Source organism: Monodon monoceros, unplaced genomic scaffold, assembly GCF_005190385.1.
Source record: "Monodon monoceros isolate NGI ecotype Baffin Bay Population unplaced genomic scaffold, NGI_Narwhal_1 Super_Scaffold_3, whole genome shotgun sequence".
Taxonomy (NCBI): domain Eukaryota; kingdom Metazoa; phylum Chordata; class Mammalia; order Artiodactyla; family Monodontidae; genus Monodon; species Monodon monoceros.
The window spans coordinates 48,418,591-48,442,355 of record NW_021703780.1 but is presented as its reverse complement, the minus strand read 5'-3'; the positions used below and the strand labels follow the sequence as shown (position 1 = coordinate 48,442,355).

General features: G+C 38.8%; 1 protein-coding gene across 9 annotated transcripts in view; it reads right to left on the bottom strand.

Moving 5' to 3' along the window:
- Positions 1–14,153, bottom strand: part of RBMS3 (RNA binding motif single stranded interacting protein 3) — a 711,536-nt gene extending 697,383 nt beyond the window's left edge. For all 9 annotated transcript variants that reach the window (XR_003796707.1, XR_003796708.1, XM_029242733.1 and 6 more), the window contains exon 1: positions 13,056–14,153. Coding sequence is in view for 7 of the 9 variants with exons in the window: in XM_029242733.1 (XP_029098566.1) it covers positions 13,056–13,130 (75 nt within the window). In the remaining 2 variants the exon portion in view is untranslated. The remainder of the gene's footprint in view (positions 1–13,055) is intronic.
- Between the last annotated feature and the right edge of the window lie 9,612 nt (positions 14,154–23,765).

Here is a 23,765-nt window from a genome sequence, read left to right as displayed (position 1 = left end):
TGAGTTCACCTCCTGATATGTCCAACTCTCCACCAACCCAAGGAAGGAAGCTGCATATACAAGCTGACAGTCTTGGCAACTGCTCAGGAATGGCCTCTCCAGTCTCCTCAAACCACCACCACTGCCATTTAGTCCTGACCTCCTTGCTTGTTCTCATCCCCAATTTCCAAATACTGGCTGTCTTTGAAATACACTTCTGTCCTTCCAAGTTGGCATGCGTTCTGATGTTCTTGCCAGCATCTTGGGAAGCAACACTGTGTCAGTTTTTCTCTTCTCTCCTCTTCTCTTCTCTTCTCTTTTCTCTTCCCTTCTCTTCTCTTCTCTTTTTTCTTCCCTTCTCTCTCTTCTCTTCCTATTGCAGTTTCTGACTTAGCTCACACGCTATCACAGTGTGTCCCATTAGCTGTGCATATAACCTAACTCTAGCCAACAGTCCTGGGGTCCTAGTGGCCCACATACTTCAGGGGAGAAAGGTAGGGTAGGGAATGATATATCAGTTGGTATATGTAAAAGAATTTACTTTAGTAAGACTTATTTATGCTATACAAAATGCCTTTTGACATAAAGCATCACAGAGGTGAAGGGAACATTCAGCAACTCTGGTTTTAAACATCACTACCTTCAGCAACAGAGGACTGCATGAGACATACGGAACAACACGGATTAATACACACTAAAAACCTTCTGTTATGCACTCAGCCTGCACCAGGCACTCTACTGGATCCTGCGGGGCATTCAAAGATGAAGACCCTGTGGTCCTAGTCTTCAGGGGGTTCACAGACTAACTCTGAAACAAATCTGATCCTGATAAGTAAAGGTATATTTGAAAGCCAAAAATAGATTTACAACCAAGCAAGAAAAGGAAGTCAAAATCCAATCCACTCTACCTTGGAAAGAAATGGGAAAAAATAAAAAGTAATAACTAAAAAGATAAGAGGAGACTGAGAGCAAAGAGAACAAAAAGTAGGAAGAAGTTTAGGAGTTAAAGGCAGGGAGGCAAAGAAGGCAAATCCATAGCAGACAAGTTGAGGATAGGAGAAAAGGGGTGAGACAGAAAGGGCAAGGGGAGTGGAAGCTGTGAAGCAGAAAGAAAAGAGTTAGTTTCCCAGGAAGGACAATCTGGGAAAGGCAGGGAGATGGAGAGGATGCAGTGTAAATGTGAGGTCACTGCAGACAGACATCCTAAATGGAATAAGGATGGAGAAGTGAGTAAAATGAACTTGGCAGAAAAGACAGATCATGAATAATAATAACAATAATAGCTAACTTTTCTTGGACCTCTATTGACCTAAACTGCAATGACCATGTTGAAATCTAGACACTCTTTCACCACGACCCACCCTCTAACATATGAATGTGCTGAGAGCCAGGGTACTTAAGCACGACTGCATTCATATCTTCAATTCAACAGTTCTGTGGATCCCTGGGCACATCAGTGGCCCTTAAACATCACTGCCATCTGGTTAGCATTGTACAATTCTTATGCCAATACTGCTTTGCTGGTTTTATAACTTATTCTATTGGATTACCCCACTCAAAGCCAGATCCTTTCTACATAGAACAACAGAGCTTCGCTCATGATTATATTTTTGAGCAGATAAAAATTTTATATGAATATTTTACACATAGAAATTTCAAATACGTGTAAAAATTTTATTCCAATATTCTTCTAAAAAACACCCTTGTTTCCAGTCAAAAACAATAAGGCTTTTATCCAGGTCGTCGGTAGGAATGAGTGATGGGTAAACCAGAACAAGAAAAGCAGGTGCTGGAAGTTATCAAGTGCATTGATATGTGGAAGCAGAACAAAGCACTAAGCTGTCCTAGAACAAAGCACTAAGCTGTCCTCAGAAGCATTGAATTTTTTACTTTTTCACAAGACACCAAAAGTCTCAACTATATGACTCCTCCAAATCAAGTTCTATATTCACATCAAAGTTTTTCCCGAAGATGGTTCTTTGATTCCTAAACTATCACTTCCTTTGCAAACAGCTCTTATCCTTTGCCTTTGGAAAGAAAAATAGTCAAATTCCAGACATTTTCAAATATAAATTAGAACTTGATAACATTAGCCTCTTATTTTCTCTTTCTTCTTTTCTTTGTTTTATCTTTCTTGGTGCTTCTCCTAAATCACTTGTAAAATTAAAATCATGGAACTGCCATTTTTTTCTACCATGCTATTGACAGCCTCAGCATTACAAGCTTTGAGGATCATTAGAATTTCCACAATATAAACAATAAACAATGAAATTGGGGAAAAATTAGAGTCAATCTATCAATAAGATTTCTAAAAAATTCTATCAAGAATAATGGAGGAAAAAGAATATATATATAGTTTGCATAATACATTATCAATATATCTCAGATCATGGGAAGATACTACATTTTTGAAAGAAAGTAAAAGTTATTAGTCATCTGTATTTTGGTGAGACTCGTCCCCTTTTGCCATCAGCTAGCAGCAAAAAACTTATTAGACCTGAAAAGAATGAGTATATGTCTCCTTAAGACCACTTTGCCCCTCCATATTTCTCAGTGGTCATTTAGCCTCAGAGAAAATCAGAACCATTGAAACAATTCTTAAAGTTTCCAGAAATGTGTGTGTGTGTGTGTGTGTGTGTGTGTGTGTTTTATGTTTGTGAAAGAGAAATCAAAGCTTATTCATTGAATCTGCTGATGAAATTTGGTGAGATCTGGCTAGAGGGCTGGGAAGGAAAACTGAGTAATTAGGAGGAGAATCAAAACATTGGGTGATTATGAGAATTCTCCCTTCAAGATTGTGGGAGGGGAGTTTTCGGGTGTGAGCATATGCAGGGGTCTAAAGAGACACAGAAAAGTCCTTCTTGACTGAGGTGGGGGGAGAAGGCCATGCTCTGGACCTGGCATCCTTGTTTTCTTATATTACTGAAAATAATAAAAATCAGAATAAAAATGAAGGAAACATTGTGCTTGGCTTAAGGCTAGAGAAGCAGTATCTTCAGGGTGCTCATCCACTTGTGAAAGTCATGGTGGGTCTGACTGGGGTGTGCATATGTGCAGACATGTCTGCTTTCAGAGGCACACAGATGTTGCAGGGTTGACAGGGACCTCTGGAAACCAAGAGAAGTCATCCAAGGTGAATAATCATGGACTTGGGGAACAGGAGGAGGTGGCCGTTTTAATACGTGTAAAAAACCCATGACCCTATTTAGAAATAGAAGAATTTAGAAAGATTATGCCATAAAATAACTACTGTGCCAGGAACTTGCCTCCTGCTTGGACCCTAAGCTGAGAGCCCAGGGAAACACCTGTTACAGTCAAGCTCTTTTTCTTTCCAATTGGTAAACAATTCTACCAATTGCACAATGAAAAAATTCTGTGAACCTGGCACCCAGATCTGGAACTCTCAATTGCTCTCACCACCAAAGGTCAATCCAATGTATCTGCTTGTGACATATTTTAGCCAAAGAATGTTAATGACATTTTCCAATACACTGTGCTGTTCTAACACATGTCCCACCCTGGAAATTTGGGATTACTAAAATACAGAGATATCTTGAATGCCAAAATGTCACAGTAGGTAGAGATATGGCCAGCTTTTCAGGCTCTCCGACCACTTTAGGGACCCACAAAAGCACTGACAAGATGAGAAAAATGTATTGCCTCCAAACAAAAAAGAAAACTGTGAAACCAAATTTAGCAAACATTTGTTTCTACAAAGCATAATACATGGCCAACTTTATTCATTGTTCTATTTAGTAGAGACCGAAATAGTATTTCTTTGTACCTCAAGAAGATCTGTAGATTCGATTTTTTTCATTTTGCAAGAACACCTACATATACAAGATGGTAAGTGCACATAAATTCACAAGCACACATAAATGAATTTACTCGTACTCAGAGAGTTTTAGTGGCAAAATAATAAAAACTCTTCCCATATTTTATTACAAAAAATATAATTTGATGTGGAATATGAGTACACTTTAATACGTTTAATATATTTGTTGAGAAGTGGGAGGCTCCTAAAGTGTTCAGAAAATATGGAAGTTTTAGAATGACCCTTTACTTCTCCCATTGTTAAAGGACATCGCTAAATTTGGAGGAAAAGTCTTCCCTGTTCATGGATAAACAACAAGGTCCTATTGTATAACACAGGGAACTATATTCAGTGTCCTGTAACAAACCATAATGGAAAAGAATGTGAAAAAGAATATATATATATGTATAACTGAATCACTTTGCTGTACAGGTGAAATTAACACAACCTTGTAAATCAACTATACTTCAATAAAAAAGTTTAAAAGATCAGAATTCTTCCCTGTTCACTGACCTATTCCCTTGTACTTTTTCCTCATCTTTTTTGTGTTTAACATCAACAAAGTTAAACACAAGAACAAGCCAGAAAGGGAAAATTCCCTGTTGCTAACATAAGTCCAGTTGTCCTAACAGATGAATAATAAAGTGTAAAGTCAATGGTTAACTTTTTGGAATAAATTGAGAAAAGAACATCAGAAATTTATTCTTTTCCGATTTCCCTGCCTACCTAGATTACAACATAACATCCTTACTTCTGAAGGCACAGTCTCGACTGGTATGCCTGGCAATGGACAAGAGATGGAGGGGCCGAAAGCCAAGACCAAGGCTAACACAGGAGCTGTCACAACCCTTCAAGGGACTAGCATCAAGCTAAAAATAATCTGCTTCTCTCACCTCTCAAGAAGAAATTCAACATCATGGGTATGTCATATGGTTTTCTTGTATGATATCCCTGAAAACAGTCTGAAATTTTCTTCCAAGCTTTGTACACACTTCTTCAAATACTTCATCTACTCAAAACTATTTGGGGGACTTCCCTGGTGGTCCAGTGGCTAAGACTCTGTGCTCCCAATGCAGGGGGCCAGGGTTCAATCCCTAGTCAGGGAACTAGATCCCGCATGCCACAACTGAAGATCCTGCGTGCTGCAACTAAAATATGCTGCATGCCACAACTAAGACCCAGCATAGCTAAAGAAAGAAAGAAAGAAAGAAAGATTTTAAAAAACTATTTGGGACTTTTAAAGTATATTTGCTTAAAAATGCAAAAATAAAGAAAGAGAGAAAAAATGTATATTCGCTTGAATTTTAAGTTACCTTAGTTCTAAGTTATATCCAGGATGCCACCATCCAATCTATGTGAATAAGTTTTAAAAGTGGCAACCTAAGAGTTTACAGTCATCAGTAATAGCCTCAAATATGACTTGTATACATAGGAAAACCTTTTAAGAAATCTTAAACAGTTCCAGAAAACCAGATAGCATTCTGTTTCCCATTTTCCTTTTCACTAAATTGTCATCAATCAGAAATATGACTATGATAAATAGCAGTCCCTAGATAAAAATAGGAAGACTTCTCCAAAATTCTCATTAAATTCTATACATGATCCATATTCAGCTTGAAAACCACCAGTTAAGAATGAGATAAACAGAAGGTCACCTGCATCTGGCAATACATGCCAATTTCCTTAACCCTACGGTATAATGATAAGAAAACTAATTCTAGAAAAAGTTAAAAATCAGTTCCCCAAAACACTTACTACCAATATTTAGAATATCATGAGATTTATTTTACTTCTATTATGTCTTACTTTCCACACAACAGGAAAGGATATTATCAGGGTTGCCTTGACTGTGTATGTAGTCTAGTTTATTTTTGGTATTTGTTAGTCATTCATAACAACAAAATTCAGGGTTCCATTTACTTTCATTAATTCACGTAACAGGGGCTTTGAGGAGGACCAAGAAGAGTACCTAGCGAGAAAGAGAGGAAAAGAGAATGTTTTTGTTTATGTGTCCTGGAGAAGATATTATTTTTCTCCTACAATACCATGCACTCTGGTTACTAGAGTATTTTTCCCCTGCTCTTTAAAGGTTACTATTCAGAAATTCAGGGATTTGAAGGTTTTGCAAACTCCAGTCAAAATAGCATTTCATCTATCAATTGTTATTTCCACATGTACACGAGCTCTTAGATTCATTCATGAAACTAGGGCTGTCGGGATCTTTTTTTTTTTAATTTATTTTATTTAATTTATTTTTTTTTTTGCGGTACGTGGGCCTCTCACTGTTGTGGCCTCTCCCGTTGTGGAGCACAGGCTCCAGACTTGCAGGCTCAGCGTCCATGGCTCACGGGCTCAGCTGCTACGCGGCATGTGGGATCTTCGCGGACCGGGGCACGAACCGCGTCCCCTGCATCGGCAGGTGGACTCTCAACCACTGCGCCACCAGGGAAGCTCGGGCTCTTAGGATCTTAATGAGATCAACTGGTTTAGCCAAACACATGCATCACTATTCAGCTCTTATGCCACCTGGAGAGAGCAAGTCTTCGCATAAGGCCTAATTTTACCCACTCAAGGAAGAAAACCTGAACCACGACAAAGCCAGCAATGATGATTAAAGAGTGCCTGTCACTTGGCCTCACCCCTGGGAGCTGCTCTCCACCCAATCCTGGGTAATGGGGGTGTTTCTCTGGGTGCCCTGGATTTAGATGTGGTGAAGGATGCAGACAGTTTCATGTGTCAAGCCTCCAGAGCCGTCAAAGCAGCGCTTGATCTGCTCTGTAGAAAGCGCTGAGGACCCGAACAAAAACTCATCAGTGGCACAAATCCAAGGTCATCTCCCAAATATCCCTAATATATCAAAGCAGCCTCATCCATCTCAAAGCAAGAGTCACAAATGCTAAGCCTGGAAGGGATCTTAGGGAACCTGTCCTAGAAACTAACTCACTGACACACAAATCAGAGAATTCTCCCAAAGAAAAGCAGAATGAATGTCTTATAATTTACTCTCCATCCACTAGAAATTGGATGTATATTAGAGGTTGATGTTCTGAGCAGCAAAACTTCATTCAGATATCTGATTCTACATGGTATATAGTTCCTGACCAATAAATCTACATGGAAAAATAAAGTTATGTGAACAAATTCTCTGCCAATATCAACTTGAAAAAGAAAAATTAAAAACCAAAACAAACAGAATCCAACTTACCTCGGTCCACACCTCTTCTTGCCTTTAGAAAATTGCTTTTGAATGTTTGAAATCTGAAAATAAATAGCCAATTCTATAGGCTTTTTCAAGGCCCTGAAAATGATCACTTAGTAATAAATCTTTTATTAGTATTAGTAATCCTATAGATTGATAATCTCTAGAAGATAAGAGATTATAGTTTTCATGAACAGTCTTTCAAAAACACTGTAGTTAAAGCCTCTTTACTATAACATCCCTGCTAAAGAAATAGAAACAAAAGTTGTCTCCTTGTGTGACTATGTAATTTTTAACACTAGCAACAAAATATTCATATTCATACCAAACTGAATATCATATTCTCAAACATCTTAAAAAAGAATCACACTGCCACCTATTTTGCTCTAAGTCACTGATCCTTACTATGTATCACTCTTTTGTTTAGGGATAAATGGCCTGAAGGTTTTCTTACAATAGTTCCATAGATTAAAGTAGCAAAGAAACAGAGAAGAAAACCGTTTATAATTTCAAAACAGAAAGGAAAAACTTCACTTTTGCTTTTTGAATGTGTGCTTCATGGGAATAACTTTCATCTTTCCATCTGTATTTCTTTCAGATCCATTCAGTAACTATGTGTTTTGCAATGAAATGGCATTCCATATTTAAAATAAAAATTGGTATTTTATGTTGGTTTCCATTTTCAAATAGCATATTTTTAATCACATCCAAAATAGTTCAGCATTTTTCCCACTACTGCCAAAAATAGCAACACGTACCCTCAACACAACGTATCATAACATATCCTCAACAACACACGTATCACCACACACATTTCTGCTCTTGGGCTCCCCTCAGCCCCATCTGTACTCTTGCTGCGAACAGCTATAGCATAAAAATGTCTCTTCTCACATGCTTTTGATATTACACTATTTAATCACATACAGCTGTGGCTTATGAGGCTGTTACAAAACACAATTTTAATGTAGTACTTGAAGTCAATTTTGGATAAACATCAACCATTTACTCTGAATAAGAGGTCCAACACTCCAAAGGTTTTCTTTTAAAGGAAAACCCTGGTTTTCTTAGAATTTGGCATGGGCATCATTGTGACTGAGACTTCTCTCTGCCAAAAAGACTGATAATGTCAAAAAGGATTGTGTAAATCATATTAGTGCAAAAACGAAGCTTTCCGTAACTCCTGGAGCCAGAAAGACCTGGAATGATGTGCATCCTTCCTTCTCTTTGGCCTCTTCCTTCACGTGGCCCCTACCTCCAGCCCTCAAATACATTTTAGTACTTCATGGAAATAGGTTTGAGTTATAATTCTGTTTTTCTTTTTCCAAATTGAGAGAAAGTGAAAGGAAAATGTGTTGGAAAGATACTGTTCAAAGAAATATACACGGTGTTTCCCTTAAGTTTGGAATTATTCTAGAAAAAAAAAAAAAGCATGAACTTTTTACATTTCTACTCCTTTTAGTAGGCACCAAACTTAGCGTTGTGAAAACAATGACGACATTAGAGAAAGAAAATCCCAATGCAAACAAAGATTTGGAGGAGTAAAGAAAAAAAACCAAATTGAAAAGGCAAGGTAGCCTCTTGTTTCTATGTTTCTCTCATTTAAAACCAATTAAAATAGTATACATTCTAACAGGAGATAAGATCGATCATCATTTCATGCTATCATATAACCCCCCTGCAGTGAAAGAAATATGTGGAGTTATTCCTAAAAATTCTCTTGCTGTAAGATTTTTAGAAAACTGGTTTTATATGTTTCAGTCTTTCAAAGGAAAACAGTACCTGGGAGTTTTCAAGGCTGAAACATACAAAACTGGTTGGTAACTGGCAAGTTACCAACTCTGACTATCAATGCAAATCTGAGGCAGGAAGTACTAAGGAAATTCTAAACTCATTCCCTCCCTCTGCAAGATTTTCTACATTTTCATGTGCGAGGAATGTGTGAAGGGTTGTTTTGTTTTGCTTTTGTAGGACCTGTACATTCACATCTTTAAGAATATCCTTGGCCCCTGGGGAGGCTCCCTCTTCCTTTGCAGGCCGCCCTGGCCTTGTGTTTTCAAGTGTCTGCTCTTTTCATGGCACAACTGGGGTCCAGCTAGACATTTAGAGCCGGGCGGCTGTCCAGCTGCAGATGGCTGGAAATTCAGCCTGAAATCAGTGTGCTGGTGATGAATTACTCCTCCACCTGACCCCAACTTCACACCAGGCTCTGAACAGAATTTGAGTACCACCAGCCAGGGAGACCTGGTCAGGGTTCCATGGTCTGAACCCCTTTCTTCAAGGTCTTCTGGGGAAGCAGATGGCCAAAGAAGGGCAGGCAGCAGACTGATGAAAAAGCAGAGTGATTAGAAACTGCACTGAACTGGGAGAAAGAGTGATCTGGCAAGGGCGTGGAAAGGAAGAAAAGACAAACTTGCTGTGTGTGCTTGGGTGAGTTTTAAGTTTCATGAAGATGACTAAAGTTTTCTAAATATCACATATGAGAGAAATATCTATTTCTCAACTGCAAAATATCAACTCACCAGGCTGTGACCACGTTTTACTCTTTAGCTTTCCCAGTTCAACTCATTTGTTTTTCAAAAAAAGCACCCGCAAAGTACCTCGAATTCAGATTGAAATTCACCCTGGGTCTCATAATGCAATAGCAACAGGTTGGTTATTTGGAATGGGCTGTAACAAAATTCTTGAGAAATATTATGTTACAACTTAAGCAAACATCATTACATATATTATCATTAAGCTAAGAAACGATTTTTTGGTCTCCTTTCTCTAAAACTTGCTGATTATTATGGGTGGCTTTTCCAACAGCAAATTCGTTTTGATGAAACTCTTTTTTTAAAATCCAGTTATGTCTCTTATTGAAATATTATGACATGTCACCAAAATTTCTTCATTACTTCTAAATAAAAGTAATGTTCTTTTTAGAAATTGCTTCTTTGGCTAGGAAAACAAAATCGGTCAAAAGGAAAATTGACAAGTCAACTTTGAATGTGAGGTCTGGGAGAGTAAGCATGTTATACCCACATTACTACAAGGTACAACAGCTACAAGTCAGCCATGGGTTTTCCTTTTATTTGACTTACCCATACATTTTTCTAATATAACATTTTAAGCATCTGGAAATTTTTTTCAAAGAAACAAAAGCATAAATATCTTATTTCTATTTTTTTTTTCTTTTTAAGCAACAAAGTGAAGAGATTGGTTCTAATGTGATGGGTAATAAGGGGAGCAGAGAAAGCAGGGAAGTGTCACAAGTTTTTCTAAAACTTAAATTGCATTTGAGGAAATGGAAGACAGTTGCATTTATTTCAAAATCCGTTTTCATTTTGTTTTATCATAAGAAAATAGCAGCTGCATTTAACACACATATTTAGGTAGAAAGAGAAGGCTCAGTATTTTGGCATTTTCTGAATGAATACAATAATAAACATCCCATGAAGATTTTCCAACCAAAACTAATGTCAGCAAATAGCTTTTGTGGATGAGTTAAAAACACCTGAATTTAGAGAGCAGTTTAAGGCATGGTATCACCAGAATATGATTTTTGTTGTCAACCACAGAATTCTATTTTTATCAACCATAAATGTTCTTTACATATCAGCATCATTTTAAAAAGCAATGATTTTAAAATTGGATTAAAACTACAAGCCAAGGCTGGAAGGACAGTGGATTTTATGGAATTCCACCTAGGCTTAGCAAATAAATCTAAGCAGCATGCATTTCCTTCAAAATTACTATAGGTTATATTTTGAGATATAAGTGTAAAAGGAGCAAAAAGTGCTACCGAAACAACCCGGTTGTTTTCATGCTATGCTGGGGTGTGATGAGACTTTATTATACAGTGTGAATGCTGTCAGAAAGTTCCCATATTTTAAAATATTGCACATTGACCCTTCCTCCCATTCCCTGAGTGCCTAAGTTCCCAAACAGGGCACATTTTCATATCTTCAGCTTCCAGGAATGTCATTAATGTCTGTCATTTCAGAGCCACTGTAATGATATTTGACAACTTCACAGCACTGTCGAAATTTTACAACGTAATAATCAATATGAACTACCATGATAGCCAAAGTAGCTGATCTTATACTCCCTACCACCCTGATCTGATTACCCAAATATCAGCTGAGGTCGCCTAATGGATCTAACTTCTTTAAAAATGTTCCAGAAGTTGATGGCTTTGACTATCTTGAAAGTAACAAGATCCAGATGCTGCCTGTCTACACAACACTAAACTACATAGGACCCCAAAACAGATTTATTTTTAAATTCCCTCTCTATTTTTCTAGCTCTCTTTTCCCTCAACACCCTATGTTTCCTCTTTACCCCAAACAACACACACACACACACACACACACACACACACAAACTTCCCACCAGTGTAGCTGGTCCTGTGTCTTTAATATAACGTGCCCGACATTATTTCCTGCTAGCAATAGGTTAAACGAAATCTCAAACCAAAAAGCAATTATTCCATTCATTTTGATCTAAAGTTTCTTTTCTGAATAGACTTCATCAGAGAAAACGAGAACCAAAAAGAAAGCATGAATTTTGAAACATTTGGAAAAATTTAGCCAAATGACTAAAGGGGATGGAATGTGCGATATTTTTCATGCAACCTTTGTTTGTTGTTTCTGTTTCTTTGGGGGATGAGAAATGACTATAAATTTCCCCTTTTAACTTGTCCTTGCTTTGCCATTTCTTTGAGGAAGGCAGGCAGCCGTTCTCTTCCCAATCCCCCAAAGAGTTAAAACTCTAGCCACTGGAGCAGGCGGGCTGGTCTATTTATTTCAGCAGCAGCCCAAACTAAATGCTCACAAAGGCAAAAAGCAGTGTGAGTCGACCTTGGAGGGGCAGGGCAAATTGTAAAGCGACTGAGAAAGGAAAGGAAAAAAAGAACAATCTTTAATATAATACTGAAAGTCTGCTGCCTGATCTGGTTTACAAATCAGCATTGTTTGGTGAGAGAGAATAAATGAGAGCTAACTACGGCATGAATTACCAAACCCAAATCACAGCACCCAGTCCTGGTGACAGCACAGATCACTCAGGCATGCCTTGTTCACTCCCGGCGTATTTACCAAGAACACAGTAGAGTCTGGCTAATGCAATATAAAATAATATCATCCATAAAGGAATACAATCCATGCATTCAAGGGGGAACAACCAACATTTTCCCCTGAAATTAAGTCCGATGTAATTGACAAATTGGAGCAGTGATTTCACACCTGAGAGTCTTCCATGTCTGAACTGCAGGATAAAGTTCATGATTGGCATGACCCACTGTTCAGTGACGTGGTCTTGCCACTGGCCCCCTCATGATCATCTGAGCACACACATAAAGCCTAAAGTATTTAACCAATTCATGTCCAATTATCATCAGTATATTTCATCGTTTTTCAAGACCCAGGCCTCCTGATGGTAGCCAACATCTAGCTTCTAAAAGTAAAGAACATCTATTGTAAAGCTCCTAAATTCACTCTCTAGCATCCTGATCATCCTCAGTATAAAATAAGGCCATAAAAAACACAAAAATGTACCCAAGCAAACTCTAAGAGACTTGAATTAGTTACCGTGTACCTTCCCACACCCGTCTTTCATTCTACACTCAGCGGTTAAAAGTTTGAGTCGCCCCCACCCCGGCGTGTCCTATCCAGTGGGAAAAAACCTTTTAGAGCCACAAACAAAGAACAGCTCACCAGAAAAGCCCCTGAAATTGTATTCTTGTGCCTGATCATCACTGTTATGATCTCCTTTTTAACAACCCTGCCCATCTGCCAAGGACTTGAGGGATATCAGGAACACCTAGGCAGCCAAATAACAACAAAGGATCTCAAGTAAAACTATTATCTCTTCTTAAAGAGAAAGCACCGGTTCCAGGCTTGCTTTCTTCTTACATCCTTCTCTGCTTCATTAACTCCATTGCTATGTTACTAATTTCAAAGAAGCAGGAAGAGGTGATGGGGTAAGGGGAGGGAGGCGGTAAATAATAATTCACATGCCTGTCTGTTTCCCATCCCAAGTTCAGAAGGACACCCCACTGCTGCCAGACTGTGGAGCGAGCCATACCTTGGTTTGGAGATAATGAGGATAGTAGTAAGTGTACTGGGGGTACATTTGTGGCTGATCCAGGCGTTTGCCCATGTAGCTGGAATCTCTATCTCCGAGGCAGGGAACTGGATGACAGGGTATGTGCCCCAGGCCGAGCTTCCTCTGGAACCACTATTCCTGACAGTCCCGATGACTGATGAGGCTTCGGAGAGTCTTCCACCACTCACTAGTTCCAACACAGCAAGAATTTTAAAAAGAAACACACCAAAAAAAGAGGGAGGTGGGGGATCTGTAGGAAAACCCCCACACAGCCTCCCCAGCTCTCGCCTGGGGTCCACTTGGGATGAGGCAGTTTGTTCTCTACCCGGCTGTCCGTAGTGATGTCAATTGCCAACGTTTGTAAAGGAAAAAAAAAAAAAAAAATCAAAGTCCTTTTAGCACAACTCGGAAATCTTGCAGATCAGCTTCCTGTCTCCTGTGTGTCTCTTTCCCCACCTTAAAGAAAATGAAAAAAAAAAAATAGAAAGAAAAAGAAAAAAGAAAAGGGGGGGGGAGAAAGAAAAAGAAAGGAGAAAAGAAAAACTAAAAAAAAAAAAAAAAACCTCTCACAGCTCAGTTGCTGCTGTGTCCCTCCCAGAGTGACATGGTGTTCGGTGCTTGTCCTGTCCTTTCATTCACGTCCCCTCCTTCCAGCCAGTGGGTGGGACCCGGAGAGCCCCTCCAGGGAGCAGCGTACGCAGTCCAGAAGGCTGCAGTCTTTCCTCCAAGAAAAAAAAAAGGCTGCTTCAACCCCTGCTGCAAGCAAAGTTCCGATTCCCTCTACTGGCTATCTCGAATAGCAAAGCGGTTTTTGCAGCAGAGCTGCTGCCGCTGCCGCTGATCCCGGGGAACTCAAATGTGGGCGGCGGATGATTCCTTATCCTTCCCTCCATCAACCCCGCACAAGAGCTGCCTTCTTTGCTTTGCTTGCCAAGTTTCAAGGTAAGCCACACTGCGAAACAAAACACAGCAGACCCCGGGAGGGACAGGAGGACGAAGGGAGGAAGGGAGAGAAAGGAAAAAATCAAGGCAGACGGGCTAAGCTTGCTGGTGAAAATGGAAAAAGTGTGTCCCGGATGCTTTCAAAACCTGTGAACGCACTAAAGCTGAAGGAATCCAAGACCTGCTTTAGAAACTAACCTTTTACTTCTCGGAGAACGTGGAGGATGGTAAGTATTGAAGAAATGTTGTAGTCTACTCCAGGACTGCTCGTAACAAGCCAGGCATCATCAGACCACAATTAGCAACTTATCACAGCAGAAATAATCAATCTGATCATTACATCCATTTTGTAAAAGTCAAAAGAGGTGTCCCCTTCGGTTTATGATCGTCTTGATAAATAAAATCACTGTTTCTCTCACTGTCTATCTCTTTATGATTCATGGAGGCTTTAATCACTTTCCTGACATCATCATACACAAACACAAAGAACAAAAATCATAATCACTTGGCAGGGTGTTTCTCCACCAATAATAAGTAGTATTCTGACGTGTCTATCAGCTGCTACATTATAATACAGATTGTTTCAGAGGAAATATATTTCCTTAAAGGGTCCCTTTTCAAGGCAGGCGAGGCTAAAATTAGACATGCCAGCTGTGTTTTGCTGAGGGCTCACGCATGCCCAGAGCGTGGGCAGACCAGCACTGAACTCCTCTCGACTTTGTCAAGTCGGCTGTATTCTCCCCAGCCCAGAGTTGCCTTTTCAGATGAAAGGTTCCTGGTACAAATCCAGCTTCCTAGGCAAGAAGACCAGAGAATGCGGTCCCATGTACGAGCCCTACCACCCCTGGGGCAATGGGCTTCCCGCAGGGGTCTGGTTCCTGGGAGCCCTGTGAGTGCAGGTAGGCTCCTTGGAGACAGATCAGGATGGTGGGCACACAGTTTTATGTTTGACTTTTGACAAGAATGACGATCGGAAGGAAGGAAGGGGAGAGGGTGGAGAGTAGGAGGTAGAAGCCCTGTCACTGAGAAAATTAAATCAAGTCTGCCAATGTTTATGTGTTCTTCTGGGACTCAGAGGTCTCATCTAGAAAATGGAACTACTTCCAACTTACCTAGCTGGAGAGAGTCAACTGAATCAGATACTAAATAAAAATCCCATTGATTTTAAAATTCTTTGCAGCATCTCACTACTCAGACAATAGAGTCCTGACTTCTGGTATACTTTTCAAGTCACTTAAAAACCTAACTTTCTTCTCCAGAGGCAGGCAGTAGACCCTGTCCCCCATGTCTGATGCCTGGGTGACACTGCCCTGCTTTCAGGTCTGGGCTGTGCTCTCAGGGCCTTCGGTCATCCCCTCTGCCAGGGGGGCTCTCCCAGACCCACCTTCAGCAGATCCTCCAGCCCGCCCTTTGGTCTCAGCACCACCCACACCCAGTGGCTTCGTATGCACTCTGGCTTTCCCACAGCACCTTGTATTTACCCTAATGTAATGCTCATCCTATGTCACTACCTATGAATTGCCTGTTTTCTCTACGATGCTCTAAAAGCATCAGGAAAAGCAGGAAAGGAGGAGGTCCCATCATTCTTGTTTACCTTCATCTTTTTTAAAACTGGCATGGCATCTGGCACCAAATGGTTGCTCCGTAAATGTCTGAAGAATAAGACATCTTAAATATCAGAAACAACTCTAACCCAACTCATATCCATCTTTCAGTACATTTCTGGGTGCAGGGGATATAGTGCTGGGTGCAGGGGATATAGTGCTACACAGATCAGAACAAGGCGCCTCCTCCAACCGATGCCACTGCCCACTTCATACAGTTATTATGAGAATTCACTGAGTTAAACATGTGAAGCATTGATAACACCTTGGTACTTATTGGATCTGCTCAATAAACACAAGCCTGCACCTGGAGAAGAGCATCCCAGGCTGAGGGACCAGTAAGAACAGAAAGCCTGGCAGCAAGCATGTGTCTTTGGAATGTGCCAGATATAGTGCAGGGGCTGGAAGGGAGCAAGTAAAGAGTAGAGGAGTAAAGAGTAGAGAATGAGGCTGGGACAAGATCTACAAGCCTTGGCGGAATTTGGTGGGGAAAGCTAAATTAGTGATGGTTAACAGTGCAGCCAGGACTCTATCCAAATCATCTTCAACTACAGAATGCTGTCTTCCTAAATGAAAGATTGCGGTTCCTCCAAGTTATAAGACACCTAGGATCAGGATCCTAGATGGCTTCTGCCAACACAGCCACTTTGGGAAAAGGACATCAGTATTCTTTCATTCATAACTGCCAAGATGCTCCTCCATAACTGCCAAGATGCTTCTGCCAACGTGGCCACTTTGGACAAAGGACATCAGTAGTCTTTCATTCATAACTGCCAAGATGCTCCTTAAAGGGAAAGGACTACTGTCTTATTTACAAATAAAAAGCCAAATATATAACTCCTCTCAGTGTACACTATAGCCCACTTATATGCAAAGTTCCCAGTATGTGTCAATACTATGAGCAATTTCTACACAAATTCCCACTTCCCAAAATCTATTCTATTCCATTGGATTATCGGTATTTTCTGGGCACTAATTGTCATTAGCTTAAGAACATTCACTGAACATTTAAAGCTTTTCTTAAATAACGTAAAGACAGTTTAGCCCTTGTGAGGATGGTAAAACCTGTGTTTCATTCATTTTTTATTTTTTTTTCCCTGAGATCCCAGTAGCCATGGAGATTTGGGGGGCAAGATAGTCATGTCAGAAATAGTTTTTATATCATGTCTGCTGTGTTGGAGCTGCAGCATTTTCCATTTAAACGATCAAGTTAAGGTAGGAGGGAACTAGTTTAAGGCACTCTCTAAAGCCAGCTGTGTGCCATTTGTCAAATAAACAAATTTTGTACAAATCCAAAAGCAGCAAACTGCATCAAAGGGCATGGACTCTTATAGATTCACGTGATTCACAGCACAGACTGGAGAGGCACTCATTTAAGACAAGTTCTTGGCTAACAGAATTGAGAGGATGTTTCAGACATATATCCAGAGATGGGGAAGTGATGGTATTGAAATAAGGGGCAATTGGGCAGAGACAGAGACTCTTCTGGTTTGCCCTTGACCTAGCCACTCAGAGAAGAACTGGGTCCCCTCTCTGGATGATTGATTGATTGATTGATTTTAATTTTTTTTTTTTTTTTTTGGCTGCGTAGGGTCTTCATTACTGCATGCGGGCTTTCTCCAGTGGCAGCAAGCGGGGGCTACTCTTTGTTGTGGTGAGTGGGCTTCTCACTGCGGTGGCCTCTCCTGTTGCAGAGCACAGGTTCTAGGCACGCGGGCTTCAGTAGTTGCGGCACACAGGCTTCAGTAGTTGTGGTTTGCGGGCTCTAGAGCGCAGGCTCAGTAGGTGTGGCGCCGGGGCTTAGTTGCTCTGCGGCATGTGGGATCTTCCCGGACCAGCGCTCGAACCCGTGTCCCCTGCATTGGCAGGCGGCTTCCCAACCACTGCACCACCAGGGAAGCCCTGGATGATTTATTTTTGTAAATTACAAAGACTTAGTCAAAAGTAAAAGAACAGTAGAGATATAAGGAAAAACCATAATCATACTATCTTCAAAAGGAGTATTCTATTTTACCTTTAAGAAAGACATCCATGACCTTGAGTAAAACATAAAAGGCAAAAATTGTGGCATTTCCTGCCCACTTTATTCAAATTTGTGAAATCTCTTTCCAACCCAGCAGTTGCCAAATGAGTATGAAACATAAAAGTTGTTTGTTTGTTTTCTTAAAGACAAGATGGTAGATTGCAAATTCCAACATTAATGTTACAACTTTCTTTTCTCCTACTGAATCCTTACCAATGGTTTAAGAAAATGTCTGAGACAAATAAGAAGAAAGAGACTACCATTCAAGTATGTGTGGCCCAAACTTAAACGATAATTGAATGTAAAAATATTAATGTAGATAAAGACAATAAAAATTGGCCTTGGAAGAAAATTTCAAGCCTCAAGACAGAACTACAATGGACTATAGTTCAAGACAGTTAAGTAGAAAAGCAAGAGCAGTTTAAAACAATGAACAATATTAACTTCAACAACAGTTTACTGAGCCTCTATTCTGGGCCTGAAAAATCGAGGGTACCAGTATAAATACGGTATTATTATCCATGTCCTCAAGTAGATTTAACAAATCAGTATGTCTCAAACTTCAACCATTCACAAATGACCTTAATGTTTTTTCTCATATCTGAGTACCAATTTGAAACAATAAAAATAATTTTCTTTAAGTTGACTCAATTTTTTCTGAAATCCATGTGAACTTTATTAGAATTCTAAGCAATAATATACATAAAGCTCATGTTTATTTTGCTTCCATTATCTTTTTAAAAAATGCACACTATCCACCAACTCTCTATATACATTTTTCATAGCACTCAATACTGTGGCGGGCACATCTGGACCTCCTTTACCACTAGGATTAGCAAGACTCACACTTCTCCATTTCACTGAAAGTAGGAATGGCCACATGACTTGCTATGCCCAATAAAATATGAAGCTTTTACGAGCGACACCCACAAAAACTTTAACTGCTGCTGTTTAATTCTCCAGTCCACTCTTCTCTGAGGCAAGAATGTGCTGATATGGAGTAAGCATCTCAGAGGCGTGAGAACAGCTGCCTTGAATAGTCACCTGGACCAGCCACTGACTTGCCATGCATGAGAAGTAAACCTTTGTTGGATTATGCTATTGAGATTTGGTGACTTACCACAGCATCACCTAGCCTACCCTGACTAATCCAACATTACTTGTCATTTGATTCTGTATTCATTGGTTTCCTTGCTTGAGTAGCACCCCCGCTAATATCTAAGCTCCACAAAGGAAAGGAGCATATTTGTCTTGTTCCCTGTTATATCCCCAGCACCTAAAGCAGTCCTTGGAATTTAATACACACTTAATAAATGTGTGTTAAATAAATGAATAAATAAAATGATTATCTAAAATCATCTCATTTACTCATCAGTGCTTAATGCATGCTACTTTAGGAAATCACGGAAGGTGAAACGAAACATATTCACAAAAAGTAAAAACCGAAGTTTCATAGGGAACCCTCCTACACTGCTGGTGGGAATGTAAACTGGTGCAGCCACTATGGAAAACAGCATGGAGGTTCTTCAAAAAACTAAAAATAGAGCTACCATATGATCCAGCAATCCCACTTCTGGGCATATATCTGCACAAAACTCTAATTCAAAAAGATACATGCACCCCAATGTTCATAGCAGCACTATTCACAATAGCCAAGATATGGAAACAACCTAAATGTCCATGGATAGATGAATGGATAAAGATGTGGCACATATATACAATGGAATATTACTCAGCCATGAAAAGAAACGAAATTGAGTTATTTGTAGTGAGGAGGATGGACCTAGAGTCTGTCATACAGAGTGAAGTAAGTCAGAAAAAGAAAAACAAATACAGTATGCTAACACATATATATGGAATCTAAAAAAAAAAAAAAAGTGGTTCTGAAGAACCTAGGGGCAGGACAGGAGTAAAGATGCAGATGTAGAGAATGGACTTCAGGACACAGGGAGGGGGAAGGGTAAGCTGGGACAAAGTGAGAGAGTGGCATGGACATACATACACTACCAAATGTGAAATAGATAGCTAGTGGGAAGTAGCCGCATAGCACAGGGAGATCAGCTTGGTGCTTTGTGACCACCTAGAGGGGTGGGTTAGGGAGGGTGGGAGGGAGACGCAAGAGGGAGGGGATATGGGGATATATGTATACATATAGCTGATTCGCTTTGTTATACAGCAGCAACTAACACAACACTGCAAAGCAATTATACTCCAATAAAGATGTTTAAAAAATTTGTATGTATTAATTAAAGCACTAAGCATGAACAATTTGTAGCTGTTTTATAAGCCTCAGGAAATGAACAAGTCTTGTAAATTTTAGATTCATTTATTCAGGAGAACAAAATGTACTGACTTTTTTTTCTCTATGCTATTTCCCACCTCTATCCTATTACATGTATGCATGTACGTTTATAACATTATGTTTTTCTGATTGCAAAAATAATGATATACATTGTACTTTTGAAATGCAGAAAAGTGAAAAGAAAATTTTAAAATACTACAATTCAAAGATAATCATTCCTCTTAAAATTTTGGTATATGTTCTTCCTGGTTAGATATGTATTCTCTTTTACAAAGCTGTGAAAATATTGTGGAAACTCTGTGTAGCTTTTTTAATATAACAATTACCTTTCCATGTCCTTAAATATTTTTCTGAAACATGACTTTTAAATAACTCTGTGTATGTTTTTACTGTAACCTAACTCAAAAATGTTCTGGAAATTGGTAGAATATAAAATATAAATAAATATTAACCATCATAGCAGAAAAACAAAATGTGGTACATATATATGATGGAATATTACTCAGCCATAAAAAAGAATGAAATAATGCCATTTGCAGCAACATGGATGGACCTAGAGATTATCATACTAAGTGAAATAAGTCAGACAGAGAAAGACCAGTGTCATATGATATCACTTATATGTGGAATCTAAAATATGACACAAATGAACATATCTACAAAACAGAAGCAGACTCACAGACATAGAGAACAGACTTGTGGTTGCCAAGGGGGAGGGGGTGTATGGGAGGGAAGGATTGGGAGTTTGGGATTAGCAGATGCAAACCATTATATAGAGAATGGATAAACAACAAGGTCCTACTGTAGAGCACAGGAAACTATATTCAATATCCTGTAATAAACCATAATGGAAAAGAATATGAAAAAGGATGTGTGTGTGTGTATATATATATATATATATATATATATATATATATATATATAAAACTGAGTCACTTTGCTGTACAGCAGAAATTAATACAACATTGTAAATCAACTATACTTCAATAAAATTTTTAAAAAAATTTTTCATGGGAGGAGAACTGCTATCATACTGAACACTCAGAAGAAAAGTGTTCTTTCACTGACTATTTGGAGTGAGTACTGGGGTGTGGTGTTAACTAGTTAAGAGATAAAGAAGGCAAAGAAGTAAATGAACACAGATATAGATGGACAGCTACATACTAGACATTGGAGGAGATGTCTACAAATGTTTCCTCAGTGAAAACGCACAAGTACCTGGGAACTGGGTATGATTTTTCACAATTTACAAAACTGAGAAGGATCAGGTTTAACTACCTGATCCACACTCACCCAGTTATCATGTGGTAGAGGAACACTTCTGCCTCATTTCTGTATAAGGTCCAAACTCAGGCTCTTTCCTCAGTGTCCTTGATTGAAATCTTAAATGCTTTACTCCAAAATCGGATGAGAAAACCTTTGTGTTTAAAACATAAAACTCACAGTATACAGAAACATCCTAAATAAGTCACTTATGTCTTCATAGCAAACTGGAAAGAAAGAGCATGGCTGTCTGTCATACAGAAAAAACTATTTGGATGACAGATGTGATGGTTAATACACAGTTACATGTGTCAACTTGGCAAGGTTATGGTGCCCAGTTGTTTGGTCAGCACCAGTCTAGATGTTGTTGCCAGGTATTTTTTAGACATGATTTACACTTAAATCAGTAGACTTTAAGTAAAGCAGATTACCCTCCATAATGTGGGTAGGTCTCATCCAATCAGTTGAAGGCTTTAAGAGTTAAGACTAAGGTCCCTCGAGAAGGAAGGAAGTCTGTCTCCAGACTACAGCTGGACTAAAGACTCAACTAGCTCTTCTCTGCATCTCCAGCTTGCCAGCCTGCCCTACAGTTTTGTGATTAGCCAGCTCCCACACTCATGTGAGCCAATCCGTTAAAATAATTTGCTATCTCTCTCTCTATCTCTCTCTCTCTCTATATATATATATATGCAAATACATATCTGACTACTTGTGTTTCTCTGGAGAATGTATTAATAAAATGAAAGAAAATATGGCAGCAGTGAAGGTCAACGAAATGGACACTCTTATACATTTCTATTAAATGTCTACTGAACAAAATGTATAGCCTTAAAAATCTCCATCCTTTTCACCCAGTAACTTCAGTTCTAAGAATCTAAAAGAGATCATCATTAGCATTTTAACGGTAAATAACTAGAGAAACCTGAATGTCCAACTCTAGGTGATTAAATAAATTACAGTATAAAGTATAATTCAACCATTAAAATGATCCTTAGAAAACATTTTAACAATATGGGAAATGCTTAACTTGAATAGCTAATGGAAAAAATAAAAATTCAGAAAAAACAGAACATTGTACATGCAGTAGGTTTTCAACCACAAAATATAAACACATAGACAATAGAAGAACTGCATCAAAATAACAACAGTGAAACTTTCCCTTTCTGGTGAGGTTATTGGTGATTTTACTTTTCTTTTTGACAAATTTTGGCATTTTCCAATTTGTCTTAAAATCAGCATGTTTCATTAAGTGAAATAAACATTGTTTAAAAATATATATATATTTCTAAGTAAGGTTTTTATTATTAGTTGAGAGGAAATTTTTAAACTCCCAGAAGTGACGATATCAAAATGAATTACATGTGTATTTTAAGTAGCCATTTACTCCTTACCTGAGACAGCAATTTAAGAAAACTTTAAGTCTTTAAAGTCTGGAAGCATCAATTCGACATCAAAAAAAGTTCAAAACTCTCATTTAAGACCTAAAGACTGGGATTTCCCTGGTGGCCCAGTGGTTAAGACTCTGTGCTCCCAATGCAAGGGGCCCGGGGTTCGATCCCTGGTCAGAGAACTAGATCCTGCACTCTGCAACTAAAGATCCCACATGCCGCAATGAAGATCCCACATGCTGCAACTAAGACCCAGCACAGTCAAATAAATAAATAAATATTTTAAAAATAAATTAATTTTAAAATATTAAAAAGCCATTGTCTTAAAAAAAAAAAGACCTAAAGACCTATTCTCTTATTCAGTGAGGGTAATGAAAAAATAACGGCAACCAAAGGCAGAGGACATAGCTTCAAAAGGATTAAAATAAAACTGTATTGTATCTAAGATTTTATTTTTATCTTCAACTAATTCTGCCTTTGTACTTCTACGTTTCTCATTGAATTTATTTGTAAAAAATATTGATGCAGCTCTGCCAGCTTGTTTACAATATGTTGTAGAAACCAAGAATGTTTTTTTCTTTTGGTTTATCACTATGCCTCCCTGTATATTTCCATGCAAAGAATGTCACTATTTCCAGTCCATTGAGTCAATTTGGTCCTGATATAACTGGCAGATTCTAGAGGCCGTTCTTACAAGTACACCGTCTGCCATGACTTGTGCCATTAGTGGGACTAGAGCTTTGGAAAACCCCAAACTAAAAGCCTCAAAGTAGAGAAAGATGAATAGCTGCTTTGTTACATGGGAAACATTTTTCTAAAAGGAAGATCATCACTTTGTATCAACTGTCCAGCTTCCATCTGCCAAGAGCTAAGCAAGTTGGGTTGATATGGCCAGATTTGATTGGCTAGACTGATTCCTCTTGCTAGAAAAATCCAGAGTTGCAGAAGTCTAAGCTGAAAGGATACTACTAACTAGAGTTACCATATAAAATACAGCACACCCAATTCAATTCGAATTTCAGAAAAATGGTGAGTATGTTTTTAATATAATTATATTCCAAATATTGCATATGATATGTCCTATGGAATATTTGGGTCATACTTATAAAAATTATTCATTGCTTGTCTGAGATTCAAATTTATCTGGGTGTTCTGTATTTTTAAGTT